Raw genomic sequence first — 14,355 nt, 5'->3', positions numbered from 1 at the left:
TTCCTACATTATTTACTCAAAGTGCAATGTAAGAGAGTAATAAAACCGTATAAATTATGGAGACATAAATCAACTTCTCCATCTAAAGGAAAAAGACTTGTTTACTGGACGTGTATATAAAAAAAAATTCTTTCTTTCCACCTCTGCAATCCTTGAATTCTTTTACAAAAATACTGTAAGTACTGTCGCATATCTCTTTTATACTTTTACTTTTGGCGACGCTCGCTGTTGTGAATTACCGGGATGTAGCAAAACATGGTGATTGATGAGCACCGGCTGAAGTAAATGCAGAAGAAACGGAGATGTTATGGAATAAGCCATGTCGCTCTTTCCGGCACCTCCCCCTGCTGCCTCTACCCCTTTCTCTTTTTTTCTTATTCTAATGCGCGTCCACCGCGTGAGAACAAATGCGAATACATGCGGTTATGACGTTTTATATCAGAACACAGTGCTCCATTTATCCTGTCATGAATTGTATGTGACTCATCTCGTATGCCTTGGTTTATGTTACGTTACGTTAGTTTTTTTCTTGTACTATGTGTACAATGAAGAGAGGAGGATGATTAACCGTGAAATACGGTCTTCATATGCAATACAAGCGGAATTTTTTCGCTAGTTTCTCCTCTCATGCATGCGCGATCATCAATTGAGCCGTTTTACTCGAAAGTGGTGTAAGTATAATTGAAGTAAGATAGAGGTAACAACTTTGACATTTCCACACAAGATTGGCATATATTATATAATTTAAATTAATTGAATGTGTGAGTTAAGTGTGTTGTAGACAAAATATACATGGAAATAAACGGCTCAATTGCGCAAGTATCCAAGTAAATCATCAGTCTCGTAGCTTTAACATTTTCGCGTCTGATGATTAAATCATTATCAATGTGATATTTCACAACAACTAATAAATTATTGAATGCTGTCTTTTTATATAATTTTCAAAGATGTCTAACGTCACTTTTATTTCTTTGTATAACGTACATCGATAGTTTTATTCATAAAATTTAACTCATATAGTCTAGACTCATTGTCAGACATGCATTATTATTAAATGTCATATGTTTTTAGAGGATGTCACACAAACGCAATATTATTTCAATGCATTTGACGTAGAATTGAATGGGCGCAAAAGTGTCAAACCCATCATTTCACATTCTACATTCTCTTCCTCCCTCGCACTTGTCATCCTCTCATCGCTCTAACGCAAAACAATAACTCTCTCTGCGCAGAACATTTCTTTTAAGTCCTACTCCCGTGATTCCGGACACGGCGGCTCCGAACAGGAGGATTCCCCGCGGACGCACAACACCCTGACACTCGGCCACTCCGGCAGGAGACGCGGGCCGAACGACGGCGGCGAGATGAACACCGGCACCAGGACCACCGGCGGCGGGAGACGCGCCGCGATGCCCTACAATCACACGTACACCGAGATCGTGGACGGTCGCGGCAACGGCGGCGTCGGGCATCATCAGTTGCACGGTCACCACGGCCAGCACGTGCACCTGCCGCGCGGCCTCATCAACGAGGATGACCCGGTGTATGAGGAGATCGAGCGAAGCGGCGCCGGTGGCAACGGCAACGGCGGCGTCGTCGGCGCCGGCGAGATCCAGGTATCGGACATGTCCGACGAGGACGGTCGACGGCAGAGCGACATGAGCAGGCAGTCCTCGAGGAGCTACGGCGATCATCGACCCCTGATCCCGTACTCGCCCGCCGCCGATCGCAACCTGGCGCATTACGGGGGCCAGGCGATGACGGAGCGCGGCGGCAACGCCGGCGCCAATCTCGCGCATTACGACTCGACAGAATACGGGCCGACGGTGGAGCGTACCCTCAATGCCTGCTGGGAGAAGCTGCGCCGGCAACAAGCCAGGTATGAACTCGGGGACCTGCCGCGGCTACCGGCGGCGTACGGGATGCCGCCGCAGCAGGACCACACGCGGACGGTGGCCGTGCTGGACGGTCACACCGTCGTCTGCCACCTGCAACCGCAGACGGACATGTACACGGGCCGCGGTATGCCGCCGCCGTCCTACAGCGAGTGTTAGGTCCTGATCCGAGGCTCGAGGACCTTTCTTTCTCCCGCGAAGGACCGACGGACGTTCCCCGAGTGACGAAACAGCGTTGAATCGTCTGGACGGTTTGTCTCGTCCGGGATTTACATGAAGTGGCTGGAGAGAAGAGGGTGATGACGGTGATAACGATTCGTTCCTGAAGAGAACAATCACGTTGATTCCCATCCGGGGAATCCGCGGGAGACGGACGTGCCGCTTTTTAGCTCAAGCGTAAGCGCGACGGTGCTTTGATGCAGGTCGTCGCGTTTTAGCCATAATTGACGTATCGCGAGCGTTCTAGGGAGCGCCGCCCTTGTCTCCGTTCAGGTGGAATTTGATCGGTCGTCTCCTCGGAACGAGCGGGACGAGAGGAAAGAAGGGATGAGAGCGAGCGAGAGAAAGAGCGAAAGAGAAAGAGCGAATGCGAGATCGACGGGTGTCCAACTAGGCTGCCACGTCGTCCAACCGACACCCGCGTCTCTTAGGATACGTCGTATCGATGCGTGCGTGAGTTCGTACCACCGCAAGACGCGGAATCTGTATAATAGAATTGTAGCGAACCTCTCGTTTAAGCTAAGTCGACGACGAGCCCGTCGTGGCCGGGCGTTTGGAATTGGCGAACTGAGTGCGCGGATAAAAACCGGAACGTGACGAGTCCTGATGGGATAGGAGCTTTGCGAAGTCCGAAGCGACACGATGATCGGAGATCTCGAAAAGATTTATTCTGGATTTAAGCGCCATGTTTTTGTGGATTTCATACGAGTGTAACGAACCAAAGTTTTGTTATCTCGATGTTAAAGACAGCTCGTGGAAATTTTGGCACAATATTTATCGCATATGATTAATCGAGAGATATATTAATTGGGTCTTAATATATGAATGCGCTATGTATAATTTATAAAAGTAATAACTTTATATGTTTTTATAATAATGTTGAATACGTTTCAGATAATTTAAGATATTTGTTTTCAAGAGATTTTCGCTGCTACGGTTTTATCCCAGCAATCAATTTTCTTTATTTATTTTAATAATATCTATGTATTTGATTATATATATATATATTTATATTATTGATTCCAGTTAAAATGCGCATGTTTTAAAATTATCTTGCGAATTGTGAAAAATATAATTCAGCTTTTGAATAGATATCGAATTGTTCGGGCAAGCATACGCGTCGTATCGTTTCTAGAAATCATTTCATCCAATATATTTCCTACAGCAATAACATTCTAGTGTTATCGAGATCGAAACAGATCCTATCTTCGTGCGCGACGGACTTCGAGGGAGGAGATATTACGTGAGCATCATCGATACTCGGCACATCTGCGTCAACCCTTCCCAGACCCGCGCCACTGCCGCATTGATTGTAACGGGTCGGGAAGGGTTACGGGACACGACAAACCGCGTATCGTAAGCTGGCATTCAGTATGGTAAGTGGATTCACCGGTGGCTCAGTCGTCACTCGTCCGGCAATATTAGGTGTCGCGTTGATCGTAGTATTAAACGCGGTTCACCGTACAGCCGAATGTAAACCACGTGTAAATCACAGTGTGATATACATATCGTTTGCATCTAGCTAGCCATGGCGAGTTGCGTTTAATATGCCGCTTAAACGTCACGCCAAGTATCACCGCAATGCGACGAATGAATCGCCTTGTCGATCACCTTCGAATCTTATGTAAGTATTCGGTGAGGCAAAGCTTTCCAAACGTGGGTGGTCGGCGTGGCTGCTCTCAATTCTTAGAAACACAGGCATTGTAATATAGATTTTTAGACATATCGCCTCTGGCCGAATACGCGTCGTCAACGATGCGCCGGTGTCGTCGTCAAGTCGAGGATCGACACGTGCTGATATCTTGATCCTTACGCAGGATTACAACGACTCGATAAAGGAATATTTTAACCTGTGAGATGGGATCGCTATAGCGACATTAACTTCACGCCAAGATGAAAACTAGGACGTTAATTTCTGAGAATTTAATCAAGAATATCGATGATATTATTTTTTTTTTTTAATATAACTGAAATTAAAAATATCTTTTTATATTGTGACAAAGTAACGCAGTTGAAGCGATCTCACTGCACGTTAATCATATTCTTTGCTTCACTTCAACGCCTCTTGATAAATGCGCTATTTGCATTGTGCAAAATATTTGTCATGAATATTTGCAAACACATACAAAACATATTATTTTACAATTTTAAATGCGAGAAATATAATCGGCTTCAGGCATGTGCGCTCTGAGCTTCTGTAGTATTGTTTTTTTTTGTTTATTTTTTAAAATATTACTGAGAATCATAAAAAGTTATTTACAAATTAATATTATTTTTTGATATGTAAAAAGGAAAGAGAAAAACAGATATATTATAATATTGAAGCATATAATAAAAATTATGTTATTTGTTGGTATATTGAGTTTTATGGATATTCACGTATAATTATCGATTTAACACATATAATTTATGCGAGTTTGTCTTAAATTTACTTAAAGAAAAATAATTTGTTGAATCTCTTTTAATCATTTTATTTTTAATTTTGATAAATAATTATATAGATATTATTACATCACTAATTACATTCAATATTTTCTATCATCGATCATTGCTATAGATATGATTATTAATTATTGATCAAACATTCATAAATTATCAACTTAATCTTTAGCGATTTGAAATAATTCAACAAAATTGATTACTAAAAAATTAAAGATTTAATAGAAAATTGTTCACTACGAAGATATTTCTTTTAAAAAACATGGAAGAAACACATCCAGATATAATTTTACCTCTGACTTAACATAAACTGCAGCAAGGAAAATGCCCGTTATCGAACGTTGGGGCATTACACTTTTTATTTATCAATCTTTTAAGGCAGCTACCTACTTATACTTTGTCTGAAGCCGGTTCTGCGCGAGGCTTCGTCCTGACACTCGGTGCGCTCCTCGCGCGAGCTTTCACCGAGTTGTGTTTCGACGAGCGAATAACGAGCGCGTTCTCGGCGTTGATGGCCGGAAATTAGATTTCCTCCCGTACGAGAAGAACAAAGGAGAAATCGAGGGGCAATAGCTGAAGCGCCTTTATCAGTCGTACATGGTAGCTCCTCGTCGCGCGCCGCTTTGAAACGTTACGCGTTTTAGTCCCAGAACGTTATTTTTATAAATTAAAAGATAAATAAATATATATATGTATGTATATGTATATGTATACAGTAACAATATATTATTATTGTGAGAAAGAAAAAGAGAGAAAGTGAGAGAGAAATGGCAAGAAGGGCCCGTACATGGGCAGGTAAATACTAGTGATAAAAGCGGATTTCCCGAACGACGTGGAAAAATGCGCGAAAATACTTAGTCACTGTTTTTTACTATTTTTTAAAACAAAATCGTGTATGTACGTGAGAACGCGTGAGTTAAGCTAACCGTGTAACTAAAAGATTCCGCGCGCGCGCTATTTATTTTTTATCATCCGCGAGTGTTTTTTATATCGCGAGCGGAAACCGTGTCGAGTGGTGGTTTGTTGTGTTTTCTAACCATCCCTCGTCGCCCCCATTGACAGAAACCATGAGAATCTTCGTCGGGCAATATTCTGATGGCAGGAGTATCGAAAATGAACTTTGATAGTCTTCTTAATATGGCACATTGTGGATGAAACTACGTTGAATTATTTATGTAACAATTAATTGAATATTTAAAATAATATTTTTTTTTGAAGAACGCGTTTATATTTGTTTATAAATTTTAACATTTATCTTGTTCATTGCATACATTTTATTTTACAACAGGTATTTTTAATTTAAAATAAAGTATAAAAAATAATTAGTATATTTTTTATTTATTGATCCGGAGATTTTGTTTAATTCGAAGAGTGAAAAAATAGTAATTTAACTAACGATTAAGAAATTAACAAATAATAGATTCGACGTATCTTTGTTCGCTTTGTCGCGATTGCTTTGGCGTGGTTGCTTGATTTATTTCTCGCTCATGTGAAATATGCATATAGGAAAATTGTAATAGTGATAATCGCATTAAAGATAGCAGCTATGTTAAGTGTGTATAAATGTATTTCGAGCAGTTTGGTACATTATCGCTTCCGATGTTTTCTAAAACATGTGTCGATGATTTTTCAAAGCACACGAAAAATGTCAACATATCGGTGGCCTTTACAGACATTGACTTGCCAATTATGTAAAAGTTATCTATAAAAATATTAGAAATTTTGTAACCGCATCTGATTAATTGAATGATTAAAATATATATTTCATCCTGAATGATATAAGAGGCGACTACATTATTAATTTACACAAAAAACTGAGGTAATAAATGATTTAATTCCTGAAAAAATTCAATACAGTTATTTCGTTCAATAAAGTTCTAAAATCTTAAAGTAAAAAATTTATGGTGAGTTTAGTTATAAAAGTTTCTACAAATGCGCAAATTATTATTTAATAAAAATATTATTAATCTCAAAATAACAAGTGAACAAAATCGCGAAATTTAAAAAATCTTGTAAGCTAAGATATATATTACGAATATGAAAATTATTAATCAGTCATATCCTAGCAAAAACAAAGCACTCGATGATCTCGTATAGTCGCCTCTGAAAATTACATTAACATGAATATTATAAAAGAATCATTAATGTAATAATTATCATTATATCTTTATGAATCGAGCATTCACTGTTTCTCATTATCAAATCTATCCTTTCTCCTTTTTTTAAATTGCGATTGAATCGAGACTACGAGCTCCTTAGAGTTTAAGTTTCGCCGTAACTGATTTACCAGTGAACGTAATTAAATCTCGAAGAAGCTTACGTATAATTTTCTACGATCGAAAACTGCGAGCCTCAGCCGTATAATATCTAATTGCCAGATCATTATAGCAAGCATCCACATTCCATCCGTTTTGACGTTCGTGCGAGCCGAAAAAGAGAGAGAATTGGCTGCCACGAGTTCGAAAGTCGATCAGTGTGTTAGACGAGACCAATAGTCCGCATTCTCGACGCATCTTTAGCACTACACGACGAATCGAGAAGAAAATCAAATATCCGTACTTAGCGCTGTATCTGCGACAAGCAGTCACGTTTAGTCCGAAACGTGCGATGAGAATGAGAGATCGTGTTCTTGTTCCAAGTGTCCCGATTTTCCCGACTAAAGTTTAATCGCGTGCACGAAACGGACATTACACGAGGACACGCGAAGCGTTATCAATGTTGCGAATGACTCCGAATGCGAGAATCGTATGTACATAATGTAAATAAGGCTTTGTACATGTTGAATACTTGTAAAGTGGAGCGCGAGCGTGAAAGATCGAGAGAGAGAAAGAAAGAGAGAGCTGAGAGGATGCGAGAGACTCGGAGATGATGACCGATAGATGCGGAAATAAAGCATACCTTAGGCTAAGCGAGTTTACTAGTAAGTAGCGAAGCTATTACGAGCTATTATTATTGGTGACGCGACGTGGAGGACGCGCAAGGCGAATCTTAATTTAAGTCTCAACGCGTATTAGTTAATGTGTAAATAAGCGAAGGAAGTAAAATATTAAAGAGCCCAAGTAATCGTTGGATATTTATAACGAACTCTACTAAAGTAGGTCGACTGACGGAAGGATAAACGAGACGGCTGGAATCGAAACTCGCGAAGTCCGTCTTAGTCCGCGAAATTATATTTAAAGTGATCCTTTTTGTGTGCTCTTTGCTAGAATTTATGTTAAATATAAAGTTATATTTAAAACGATCTTTTTTTCCCAAGATCTGTTTTAAGTATAAAATTATATCTAAAGCGATTTTCCATTTCGCTCTGGTTTGCTTTTTAAATGTAAAATTATATTTAAAGTGAATCTCGTAAGAAAGGACCGCGCTGCAAATGTAGTTTTACGTTTAAATTCAATTTAACGGATCTTGGATTTTACGAATTACGATCCAGATATCTCGATGAAACCTGAAAAGAAAGAAAGAAAGAAACACAAGACAAAACGTAATCGTACACACTCGTCCACATGTGTATCGCTGCGCGAGAAAGGATCAAAGGACGAGGAAAAGATACGTGTGCGGCGTTGATTGGACACGGACAGACGATGTACAGTGCATGTTTTATCCTTAGCCGTTTTATAAATGTAAATATCTTCCACCTCCCCCGCTCACACTATCCTTTTATCCTTTCTCCTTATCCTCGTCCGTTTTCTTGCAATAAGAGCCCGAGATTAATTGATCGTTCCAATTGAGATGTTCCTTCTTTCTGGGTAACGATTCTTTACTTTCTCGCTCCCTCTCCAAATGTTTCATCTCTCTCTTTTCCCGTAAATCTCCTAACTTTGTCCTGTGAGATACTTAGCGAATAAGCTTTCGTTTCGGAGTGAAAGAAACGAAATGCATCGAGCGAAGCCAAAATTATCTCCCGTCGAATTATCGCTTTTCAGGACCGATTCGAGACATTTTGGAGCCTCCTGCGAAGTAATATTTGCGTCCTACACTGTATATATTGTAATTTGCTGTGAAAGAGTAAAAGATAGCAAGAAAGAACGCGAAAAAGAAAAAATTCAGCGCGCGAAAATTATTTTAAATCTCCTTGATTTCTATTTTTTCGACAACACGTGATCGCAAGAGGCATCAAAATAGCGGTCTCTGCGGTAGGCGCGATGATTACGGTAGCTTAATTCTCATTCTTACCGTCGGTACCTCCGTTACGATGGATGCGATTGTTAAAAGTTGCCGATACTTAGAGATATCAATAGAGAAAAAAGTTTAATAAACCGCTCCTTATCATTTCCTTCTCCCAAGTCGTCGTAACACTCGAATCGAAAGCCGCGAAATCGTTGACCTTAGAGTTTACGCGATCGCATAGAATTCGTACAATTCTGTGATCTTACTTTTTACGTTTTTCCTTCGCGATGTAAGTGATACTTAACGCTAGAACGCTAACTAGGACCGTCGACGCAGATATCTCAGACATGTGTCAATTTTCTGCTAATTGATCTATTTTTTAAATAATTATAAATAAATTTTGTATCAGTAAATAATGATTATCATCGATATTATATTTTGCTTTTTGATTTAGCTATTGATTTTACTTCAAAGTTTTTTTATATAGTTCTTAAAAAAACGTGCGATCGAGATATCGCGTGTCGCGAGGTGTCAATAATAATTGTCAGTTGTTATGTTAGCGTTCTAGAGTTTAAGAGAGACGCGACGCAGTCTCGTTTAGCACGCACACACTTAACAGCAAGCGTATGAGTTTTCTGTACTACGTCGCCTGCCTGCGCACACTGAAAAAGAAAGTTTAACGAAACTGAGGAGAAAGGGTAAAGGTAGAAAACGAAGAAGAATGTAAAGCCTAGGTATCTCCGAACTAATAAGAGCCTCCGTTTCTTGATTTTTGTATGCTTCTTTAAAACTGTCTGATACAAGGAAAAACAAAGGATAAATAAATGTGTACCAATCTCTGAATAAAACACCACCTGCCTAAGCCTTTTCTTCAACCTGAACAATAGTTGACATTTCCGTCGAGAATCGAGCAATTTATAAACGTACCAAAAATCTTTCTATTAAAAATAGATTACGAAAAGTAACGTACGTAAAAAATTATGTATGTTTTTATAAAAAAATAGATTTTAATTATATATAACGTAAGAGATGTGCAAGAAAGTATAAATAAAGAGATGAAAACGTTGATTAACATTACTTATGCTTTTAACTTATATGATTTCTGCTGATTTTCAAGAGACTTTGAAAAATACACAGAATAAAGACTTTATTTAGCGCCATTTTTAATCAGAATTTTGATAACATCACTATGATTGTTCCTTTGAGCTATCATCAACGGTGTCATCCCGAAAGAAGCTTCGCGATTCAAATCAATTAAATTTTGTTCCAAAATGTATTCGACAATCTCCGAATTACCAGTCAGTGCGGCAATGTGTAGAATAGTTTGACCGATGTTGTCTGTAAGATTGACATTGGCTCCCAGATGTATGATGCATTTCGCTGTATTCAGGTTTCCGTGTTTTACTGCCTCGTGAAGCGGCGAAGAGCCTGAAGAATCTTGTACGTTCAGGAGATTTGCACATGATGTGACGAGTAAGTTAATCACTCTCTCGTGACCATGAAATGCTACAATTAAAGCAATTAAAGAAGCAAAATAAAAACGTTAAAATTAATAACAATGCAATCTTATGTATTCCTAATTTCGAAATGAGTGCTGCCATTTAATTTAGTAAAATGTTTTTTTATATTCTTAGGAAATAATAAAAGAGTACTGAGAAAAATATTAAAATATTTTAAAGAAATAATATATCAAATATTCAAAAATGTAAAAAACAAATTTACAGAGAAGAATAAATTCAGATAAGAAAATGAATATAATATTTTACAGTTGCAACTTTCTAGATTTTGATTTATCTAAAGAAAATAGATCCCTTTAAAATAATCCAAAAAAGAAAGCTAATAAAATATAAAATTATTACATGTTCGATTGATAAACTTTTCACTTATCAAGCAATTCTAGCCTTACCAGCAATTTTAACTACTGTAGGTTCTGCGACCTTTGATATGAAATTCTCTACTGAGAATAATCGCGATTTCTGTAAATTTAGCAGATCTCTTAATTTTGGTAAAATTAAAAAAAATTTAATTACACGCGATCATAATTTCTCTTTTATGATTCTTTAACATTATATATTCTTCTCTATAACACTATTATAAAAATATTTATATATATTTGTATCTAAATATTCATATATGAATATTTAGATACATTTATATGTATACATATCCCACACCACCAAGTCGTCTAAAAGTACTACTAAAACTGGACATTTTTTTGTCACAGACGTCTTTTACTGACTGATCGTTAAGTCGACGGAAAGATGGCTAAAAGTCGTCTCATGACCCGAATTCAGTGACTTTTTAGTCTTGTCCATATGATGACTAAAAGATGACTTGATTCATTCTATATAGATTATCGACACTCGGTAATAGGAATACTTCAATACACGCAATAAATGGACTATTTCTCCAATTTATCCGCCTAATTTCTAATAATCCGTTTAATATTCTGAATCCCAACAAGGAATCCAGATTATTAAATAAATTATTTTAAATTCCATTTGTCAGAAATTAAACTGATAAACAGTAATGTCAGGAAAAGGATGCGGCTCACATGCATACAATCATTCTTCGTAGCACACGTATGTGGCTCTCTCTGATTGATGCGTGCGAGCAGTATATATCCTCTTTCTGGCATTACTGCTCGTAAAAGGCAAAAATATGCTTCAGATCTTATATTAATTACTAATTCTTTATATACATTTCGTGATAAATATTAAATACGAGGTAAGTTAAGAGTGGCTCGCCGCGTAGCGGCAAGCGAAGAAACGCCAAAAGATATCTTTTTAGACATCTTTTCGTTTTGTCGAAAAGATAACTTAAAAAAGACATCTTTTCGTTATCTTTTAGTATAATGTGCTGTGTGGGATGTTGCGTGTGAATAATTACATTATTTATATATTATTTATAATGAATTCAATCTAAAAAAATAAACCCAGAAATCAACATACATTATCAATATATATTATAAATATATGTATAATTACCAGCGATATGCAATGCGCTGCGACCATTATTGCTTCGATCATCGATGCACTTTGGCGAGTGCTTCAACAATAAATCGATAGCATTCTCATCACCAGCTCGACAAGCGATAAGTAACGGAGTCCAACCATCTTTATTACGTAAATGTGCGTTAGCGTTAGCGGCTAGAAGGGCAGTGATGCACTGACAGGCTGCTGGACCATTTTTGGTGCATGCCAGCATCAAAGGAGTCCAATCGCTGCGTTTTAAAGCATCCACTGATGCACCTTTATGAATCGAACGATGGTATAACTAAATGTTAAGCATATTCCTCCGTAATTTAATATAATAATAATGATTAAAAATAATATAATGATTAATTACAATAATTAACTTGAAAATTAAACATTAAAAAGACACAAAACAAATTAATCTTTCAATGTATGATTTCTAAATAAAGAATTTAATAATTTATATTCCCACACAGCACCAAGTCGTCTAAAAGTACTACTAAAACTGGACATTTTTTTGTCACAGACGTCTTTTACTGACATCGTTAAGTCGACGGAAAGATGGCTAAAAGTCGTTTCATGACTCGAATTCAGTGACTTTTTAGTCTTGTCCATATGATGACTAAAAGATGACTTGATTCATTCTATATAGATTATCGACACTCGGTAGTAGGAATACTTCAATACACGCAATAAATGGGCTATTTCTCCAATTTATCCGCCTAATTTCTAATAATCTATTTAATATTCTGAATCCCAACAAGGAATCCAGATTATTAAATAAAATATTTTAAATTCAATTTGTCAGAAATTAAACTGATAAACAGTAATGTCAGGAAAAGGATGCGGCTCACACGCATACAATCATTCTGCGTAGCACATGTATGTGGCTCTTTCTGATTGATGCGTGCGAGCAGTATCCTCTTTCTGGCATTACTGCTCATAAAAGGCAAAAATATCCCACACAGCACATTATACTAAAAGATTAAGTTATCTTTTCGACAAAACGAAAAGATGTCTTTATAGACATCTTTTCGTTTTGTCGAAAAAGATGACATAAAAAAGACATAATAGTATGTGGCACACGTGTTTCTTCGCTTGCTGCTACGCAGCGAGCCACTCTTAACTTATCTCGTACTTAATATTTATCACGAAATGTATATAAAGAATTACTAATTAATATAAAATCTTAAGCATACTTTTGCCTTTTACGAGCAGTAATGCCAGAAAAAGGATACTGCTCGCACGCATCAATCAGAGAGAGCCACATACATGTGCTACGCAGAATGATTGCATGCGTGTGAGCCGCATCTTTTTCCTGACATTACTGTTTATCAGTTTATTTCTGACATATTGAATTTAAAATAATTTATTTAATAATCTGGATTCCTTGTTGGGATTCAGAATATTAAACGAATTATTAGAAATTAGGCGGATAAATTGGAGAAATAGTCCATTTATTGCGTGTATTGAAGTATTCCTACTACCGAGTGTCGATAATCTGTATAGAATGAATCAAGTCATCTTTTAGTCATCATATGGACAAGATTAAAAAGTCACTGAATTCGGGTCATGAGACGACTTTTAGCCATCTTTCCGTCGACTTAACGATGTCAGTAAAAGACGTCTGTGACAAAAAAATGTCCAGTTTTAGTAGTACTTTTAGACGACTTGGTGCTGTGTGGGATGCTTCAGATTTTATATTAATTACTAATTCTTTATATACATTTCGTGATAAATATTAAATACGAGATAAGTTAAGAGTGGCTCGCCGCGTAGCGGCAAGTGAAGAAACACGTGTGCCACATACTATTATGTCTCTTTTATGTCATCTTTTTCGACAAAACGAAAAGATGTCTATAAAGATAAAAATAACTTAAAAAAGACATCTTTTCGTTATTTTTTAGTATAATGTGCTGTGTGGGTTCTGCAAGAAAATATAAGTGAATCGAATATTAAAAGCGAATAAAATACTTTTGTATATTTTTTTGTATCTAATTAAGATCAAATTTTTAGATCTATTTACATGACAAATAAATAATTAAAAATTAGAGAGATACAACAGAATACCTTTTTCCAATAAATATTTCAAAATTTCCACCTGCGCAAATTGTGCAGCTTCGTGCAAAGGCCTCTTCATATCTTTGTTAGTGACATTGACTATAAATTCCGACATGTCGAAATGTTCGCACAGATATTTCACAACATGCAACTTTCCCGCTCGTGCCGCCACGTGCAGCGGGGTATCGCCAGATGTCGAGTGACAAAAGTCGCTCCAATCGCGCACTCCATATCTCTCGACGAGGGTTTCCACTCTGTGAATATCTCCGCTTTGACACGCACGCAGGAAATCGCGCGACAAATTAGGAAGCTCGGCCGTAGCAACATTATTACACATGTTTCGTTAAGAAAGAAAATAGTAATTTTTAATTTAATTAGTGTTTCAAAATAAGCAAAAAATTTGGAGTAAACACAATAAGTAGTAGCAAATGTTCTTCAAGGTTTAACGACAATAACAAATGTGTGCTGTCACCAAACGACTACTCGCACAAACTTATATACGATCGATGAAAGAGCAGTTCTTCCACAAGAATCTTATTATCTAAACATCGTGATCTTATTTAGTAGCAATCGGTTATATCAATTGTTTTCAAATGAAAGAAATTCATCTTATAATTAACAATAAATGTTATAGCCTATCGCATTTCGTTGTCTTGAAA

General features: G+C 37.2%; 2 protein-coding genes across 7 annotated transcripts in view; one reads left to right on the top strand and one right to left on the bottom strand.

Moving 5' to 3' along the window:
• Positions 1–9,508, top strand: part of LOC145969278 (latrophilin Cirl) — a 421,116-nt gene extending 411,608 nt beyond the window's left edge. For 5 of the 6 annotated variants that reach the window (XM_083095267.1, XM_083095268.1, XM_083095266.1 and 2 more), the window contains one exon: positions 1,233–9,508. In XM_083095267.1, the coding sequence (XP_082951393.1) occupies positions 1,233–2,054 (822 nt within the window). In that variant the 3' untranslated portion in view covers positions 2,055–9,508. The remainder of the gene's footprint in view (positions 1–1,232) is intronic. The other variant, XM_083095271.1, reaches the window with a different exon arrangement.
• Positions 9,509–9,790: 282 nt separating this feature from the next.
• LOC145969279 (ankyrin repeat domain-containing protein 16) lies at positions 9,791–14,184 on the bottom strand. Its single transcript, XM_083095272.1, has 3 exons — positions 13,706–14,184; positions 11,648–11,911; positions 9,791–10,166 (listed from the first exon to the last, which is right to left on the bottom strand). Exons 1-3 carry the CDS (start codon positions 14,031–14,033, stop codon positions 9,808–9,810), a joined length of 951 nt encoding a protein of 316 aa, XP_082951398.1. The 5' UTR covers positions 14,034–14,184; the 3' UTR covers positions 9,791–9,807.
• Between the last annotated feature and the right edge of the window lie 171 nt (positions 14,185–14,355).

The sequence above is a fragment of the Camponotus vicinus genome, unplaced genomic scaffold (assembly GCF_025532165.1).
Source record: "Camponotus vicinus isolate PSW18456_S1 unplaced genomic scaffold, iyCamVici1.0 SCAF_3, whole genome shotgun sequence".
Taxonomy (NCBI): domain Eukaryota; kingdom Metazoa; phylum Arthropoda; class Insecta; order Hymenoptera; family Formicidae; genus Camponotus; species Camponotus vicinus.
This window is presented reverse-complemented; position numbering and strand designations above follow the sequence as displayed.

Bases quoted from the DNA above. Each gene is read 5' to 3' on its own strand.
- LOC145969279 (XM_083095272.1), bottom strand. From the start codon at position 14,033: ATGTGTAATAATGTTGCTACGGCCGAGCTTCCTAATTTGTCGCGCGAT. The intron at 11,912-13,705 runs GTATTCTGTTGT...CGATTCATAAAG, and splicing joins GAAATATTTATTGGAAAAAG to GTGCATCAGTGGATGCTTTA. The intron at 10,167-11,647 runs GTAATTATACAT...CTTTAATTGTAG, and splicing joins CAGCGCATTGCATATCGCTG to CATTTCATGGTCACGAGAGA.